The 5,463-nt window shown below is 56.9% G+C and overlaps 1 protein-coding gene across 1 annotated transcript in view; it reads left to right on the top strand.

Moving 5' to 3' along the window:
• Positions 1–5,463, top strand: part of LOC102423358 (sodium-dependent phosphate transport protein 1) — a 20,389-nt gene that overhangs the window by 10,148 nt on the left and 4,778 nt on the right. The window contains exons 6-12 of the mRNA XM_023746662.1: positions 623–681; positions 764–834; positions 2,616–2,700; positions 3,263–3,435; positions 3,669–3,902; positions 3,982–4,069; positions 4,849–5,027. Coding sequence (XP_023602430.1) covers positions 623–681; positions 764–834; positions 2,616–2,700; positions 3,263–3,435; positions 3,669–3,902; positions 3,982–4,069; positions 4,849–5,027 — 889 coding nt within the window. The remainder of the gene's footprint in view (positions 1–622; positions 682–763; positions 835–2,615; positions 2,701–3,262; positions 3,436–3,668; positions 3,903–3,981; positions 4,070–4,848; positions 5,028–5,463) is intronic.

The raw sequence follows: 5,463 nt of genomic DNA, 5'->3' as shown, positions 1-5,463 counted from the left end.
GACAACAGGACACAGAACCTAGAGACAGAACCTAGAGACAGAACCTTGCGAGAGAACATGGCTAGAGAACCTGACTGGAGATCCGGGCTAGAACCTGGCTGGAGAACCTAGCGAGAGAACATGGACACAGAACCTGGCTGGAGAACCTGAACAGAACCTGACTACAGAACTTGGCAAGAGAACCTAGAGCAAGAACTTCGCTGGAGATCCTGACCAGAACTTCACTGGAGATCCTGGCTAGAGATCCTGGCTAGGCTGCTGATCAACTGAAGGCTGTCTCCGTGTCATTCCTTCTTCGCCGACTCCGTCCACACCTTGGGGAACCCCTGGACCTGCTGGGGCTTGGACCCCAACATCCTGCAGGCGGCCCCACTTCTCCCCTAAAATCGGTGATGAGCTGATCACGGGCTCTGATTAAACGCAGCAGCGACACCCAGCCTTCCCGGAGGTGCCCGGACTCTGCACCTGGACCCCCATGGCCAGGCCTCCTGGGTCCCCAGAGTGCCTGGTGCTGGAAGGGACCCTGGCCCCCTGCTAAGGCGGGTCCTCCTGTTGACGTTACCACAGAAACTCCCTGCTCTGGGCCTGGCCGCCCTCCTCCTCTCGCTGACGTGTTTTCCAGGATCAGTCTGGGCACCGAGTGCCTGCCGCTGGCTCAGCAGTTCGGGTCACCGCCCCACGGCCCCTCCCTCGCCCACTGGGGTTTCACATTTCCCGCTGCCCTGGGTTCTGCTGGCTCCCCGTGAACCCCTCCTCTCCCCAGATGTGTACCTCCCTCGCTTGTCCTCTCATCTCAGCCTTCGCTCCCCCACCCGGGACTCCCGGCAGCTCACGGTGCCCAGGCCCTGACTGCCGGGCACTCTGTCCTCCCCCCTGGAGACTCCCACGCTCACACTCCGGCCCCAGGAAGCCTGGGGAGCCTCCCGGGCAGTCAGCTGGCCGCCTGCGAGGTCCTGCTCACATCTTACTTTTAAATACATTTTTATTGATTACAGAGAAGGGGGAGAGAGAGAGAAGCATCAATGATGAGAGAATCATGGGGCGGCTGCCTCCTGCACGCCCCCTCCTGGGGATGGAGCCTGCGCCCGGGGCATGTGTTCTGACCGGAAATCGAACTGTGACCTCCTGGTTCATAGGTCAGTGCTCAGTCAACCACGGAGCCACGCCGGCCGGGCCATGGATGGTTCTAAGGCCCACATTCCTCCCCTGAAGATTCAAGGCAAAGGTGAACGTGAAGTTAAAAATTAAGTTTTTAACTTTGACATCATGAGGTCAAAGGATTGGGTGAAGGCTTTGCAGGGCGTAGAGTTGGGAGGAAGCCCTCAGGGGAGGGAGGAGGCCTCCTGTCCTGAGCCAGGCCCGTCTTCCTCTCCTGCCGCCCATGGAGTGAGCCGAGCAACCGGCCGGAAGGGCCTCCCCGTCACCGACCCCAGAAAGGTACTTCCAATCCATCTGGGGACGGTTTGCTGGGAAAATCTATTTTCACAGGTTTTCACCAGGGAAAGAGGGAAGAACACGCATCAGGGACGAGTGTGCAGTGGGTGGCTGTGTGGCTAGACTCGGAAAGAGAATGTGTGGTGGCGGGTGTGGTGCTTGTGACTGAGCCGAGTGCTGGTGAGGGTATGGATCAGCGTGTCCGTGGGGGGGGGCGTGGGGTGTGTGTGTGACTGGGATGTGTGGTGGGTACACCTAGATGCATGGATGTCCTGTGTGTGGTACTGAGATGTATTTGTATGTGTGGAGTGTAAGTGTATGGAGTATGTGTGTGTATGTGTGTGTGTGTGTGGGGGGGGAGTGTATGTGTGTGTGGAGTGTATGTATGTGTGTATGTGTGTGTGGAGTATGTGTGTGTATGTGTGTGTGAGGGGGGAGTGTGTGTGTATGTGTGCGTGTGTGGGGGGGGGAGTGTGTGTGTGTATGTGTGCGTGTGTGGGGGGGGGAGTGTGTGTGTGTATGTGTGCGTGTGTGTGGGGGGGAGTGTGTGTGTGTATGTGTGCGTGTGTGTGGGGGGGAGTGTATGTGTGCGTGTGTGTGAGGGGAGTGTGTATATGTGTGTGTGTGTATGTGTGCGTGTGTCCGTGAATGCAGACCTGGGCCAGCGGCCACTCTGTCCAGGGTTGGGGTGCAGAGCGGGTGCTCGCCTGGTGCGGTGACGCTCACAAGGAGAGCCAGCAGCTCTGCCAACACCTAAGGGAAGAAAGGCATTTCTCTTCCCGATGTTCCTCCTTCGTCCGGTGCCTCCGCGCTCCTGGCCTCAGCCGCATCCGTCTGCCTAGAACGCCCTGAGGCTCCCTGTGGGCAGTGGGGGCCTTGCTCCTGACTGTCTGACAAGGTCCTCACGTCTCTCACTTTTGAGGGTTACTCCCACTGGATATAAAACCATGGATTAGCAGGGCTTTCAGTTTGCCGTCCACAGTGTTCAGGTTTCCTGTAATCAACAACAACGACGACAAAACCTTAGAAATACAGCGTCAGAGGCAGCACGGGGTGGAACTGCGTGGGCACCGGTGACAGCCTGTTTCCTTTGACGCGTCCTTTAGATCAGAGGGGAGCGGGGAGGGGTGGGGCCGGCTCCTCCTGGGTCCTGCTGACGTCAGTGCGCCTTGAACTTGCAGAGGACGGAGAGCAGACCCTTCGGCGAGAGGAGCAGGAGCTGGACCGCCGTGAAGCAGATGGACGACGGGTCCCGGTCCAGGAGAGGTAGACGCGCTCCCTGACCCCTCCCTCGGCCTTCTCCTTCTTGGGCACGCACCCCGGGTCCAGGCGAGAGGGAGCTTCCGTAAGAGCGTGTGACGGGTCTGAGCTCCATGGCGCGTCGACCCATGAACCGGGAGGTCACGGTTCGATGTCCGGTCAGGGCGCTCCATCCCCCCTGGGGCGTGCAGGAGGCAGCTGATCCATGATCCTCTCTCATCGTGGATGTTTCTATCTCTCCCTCTCCCTCTTCTCTGAAATCAATAAAAGTATATATTTTTAAAAGTAAAATATACCTGAGCCAAAGTCCTTGGAGGACTTAATTCTCCGGGACATTCTAGATGGGATTATGTCTTAGGGGCTGTGGGGTCATGACATCAGTCACACGCCTTCCTATGGGGCCACCGGGCTCAATACAATTTCAAAATAACACCTGGGGGCCCCGATTTCCGAGGGGCCCTGCCTACAGTGAGAAGCCTGTGTGTGTGTGTGTGTGTGTGTGTGTGTGTGTGTGTGTGTATGTGGCCCCAGCTGTGTTAACGTGGGTGTGTCCTGCTCTCCTTCCCAGTGTCCGGCTTCTGTTCCCTCCGCTGCGGGCTGGCTCTCCTCCTGCATTTCTGCAACGTCTCCATGATGTCCCAGCGCGCCTGTCTCAGCCTCACCATGGTCGCCATGGTGAACGGCACGGGCCCCCAGGGCTCGCCCAACACCTCCGCCCCGGAGCCCCTGGACGACGTCAAGGTACGTAGGAATGTCGTCCACACTCATGCGTTGACAGCCGGGCCTCGCTCACCATCCGTGTACAGAGTGGACGCTACTGAGATCCGTGCGACAGCATCTCGAGGACACGAGCCCATGTCTCCACCTGCCTCGCCGGTTCTCACCTATGGAACCGTGTCCGGGGCGGGGGCTGCCCATCCCTGGGCCTGGCACCGGATTTGCGGAGTGAGACGGCGCCTCCTCCTCCCTTTCAGAACCCCGTGTACAACTGGAGCCCCCAAACCCAGGGCATCATCTTAAGCTCCGTCACGTACGGGATGCTCATCACCCAAGTGCCCGTGGGGTATCTGTCCGGAATCTACCCCGTGAAGAACATGGTCGGCTCTGCCTTGCTCCTCAGCTCCCTGCTCAGCCTGCTCACGCCGCTGGCGGCCGGGGTCGGGGAGTCCGCGGTCATCGCCTGCCGCGTGGCCCAGGGGCTCAGCCAGGTACGTGAGGATGCGGAGCCTGAGCAGCCCCCAGCGCACGCGAGTGTCGGCGAGGACCCGCCTCTGCTTCTCGTTGCAGGGGACGGTGCTGGTGGCTCAGCACACGGTCTGGACCAAGTGGGCGCCTCCGCAGGAACGAGGCCGGCTGACCTCTCTGAGTCTCTCAGGTAACGGCTCCCGCCCGGATGCGCACATCCCATGGTTGTCTCCTGGCGTCCTTACTGTGTGTGTGTGTGTGTGAGAGAGAGAGAGAGAGAGAGAGAGAGAGAGGCAAATAGTCTTTTCTTTCCCTTTTTAAATATACCTTTATTGCAGTGGTTCTCAACCTTCCTATGCCGCGACCCTTTAATACAGCTCCTCATGTTGTGGTGACCCCCAACCATAAAATTATTTTCGTTGCTACTTTATAACTGTAATTTTGCTACTGTTATGAATCGTCATGTAAATATCTGATATGCAGGATGGATTTTCATTGTTACAAATTGAACATAATTAAAGCATAGTGATTAATCACAAAAACAATATGTAATTATCTATGTGTTTTCCGATGGTCTTAGGCGACCCCTGTGAAAGGGTCGTTCGACTCCCAAAAGGGTCGCGACCCACAGGTTGAGAACCGCTGCTTTATTGACTTCAGAGAAGAAGGGAGAAGGAGAGAAACATCAATGATGAGAGAGAATCATGGATTGGCTGCCTCCTGTGCGCCCCCTACTGATGATTGAGCCCAGAACCCGGGCCTGTGCCCTGACTGGGAATCGAACCCTGACCTCCTGGGTCATAGGTCAACGCTCAACCATGGAGCCATGCGCTGGGCTTTCCTTCGCTTCTGATCAGGGTTGTGCTGTGCAGAGTGACTCCACGGAGAGCGGTCGCCGCTCCCAGGAGCCTCTTGTCTTGACGTCCCGGCGCCGGCGCTCACGAGGCCTGTTCTCTGTGCCCCGGTCAGGGCTGATGCTGGGACCCTCCGTGGCCCTGTGTGTGACGGGGCTCATCTGCCAGGCCCTGGGCTGGCCCATGGTCTTCTACATCTTCGGTGAGTCTCCTGTGAGCCCCTGTCCTTGTTCAGCCTTTAAGACAAAGTTAAGAAGAAGAACGGGAGAAGATTTGGTTTTGGGTGGTGATCTGGTAACATGGAAACCCACACGTGAAACGTATACATTCATGTTGACCCACGTCACCCCAATCCGTTTAATAAATAAATCATAAAAGAACTGAATAAATACAGCTTACATGAAATTAATGAGGTTAAAAATGATGCATTTCATGAAGGAAAGAGAGATGTCAACGTTCGTTGATTTCTTTTTTTTTAAATTTATTTTCATTGATTTCAGAGAGGAAGGGAGAGATAGAAACATCAAGGATGAGAGAGAATCCTTGATCGGCTGCCTCCTGCGCGCCTCCCAATGGGGATCGAGCCCGAAACCCCAGCATGTGCCCCAACCGAGAATCGAACTGTGACCTCCTGGTTCATAGGTCAATGCTCAACCACTGAGCCACACCAGCCGGGCTCCTCTCTCTCTCTCTCTCTCTCTCTCTCTATCTATCTCTCCCCCCCCCCCCC

This window comes from Myotis lucifugus, unplaced genomic scaffold, assembly GCF_000147115.1.
Source record: "Myotis lucifugus unplaced genomic scaffold, Myoluc2.0 scaffold_716, whole genome shotgun sequence".
NCBI classification, from domain to species: Eukaryota; Metazoa; Chordata; class Mammalia; order Chiroptera; family Vespertilionidae; genus Myotis; species Myotis lucifugus.
This window is presented reverse-complemented; position numbering and strand designations above follow the sequence as displayed.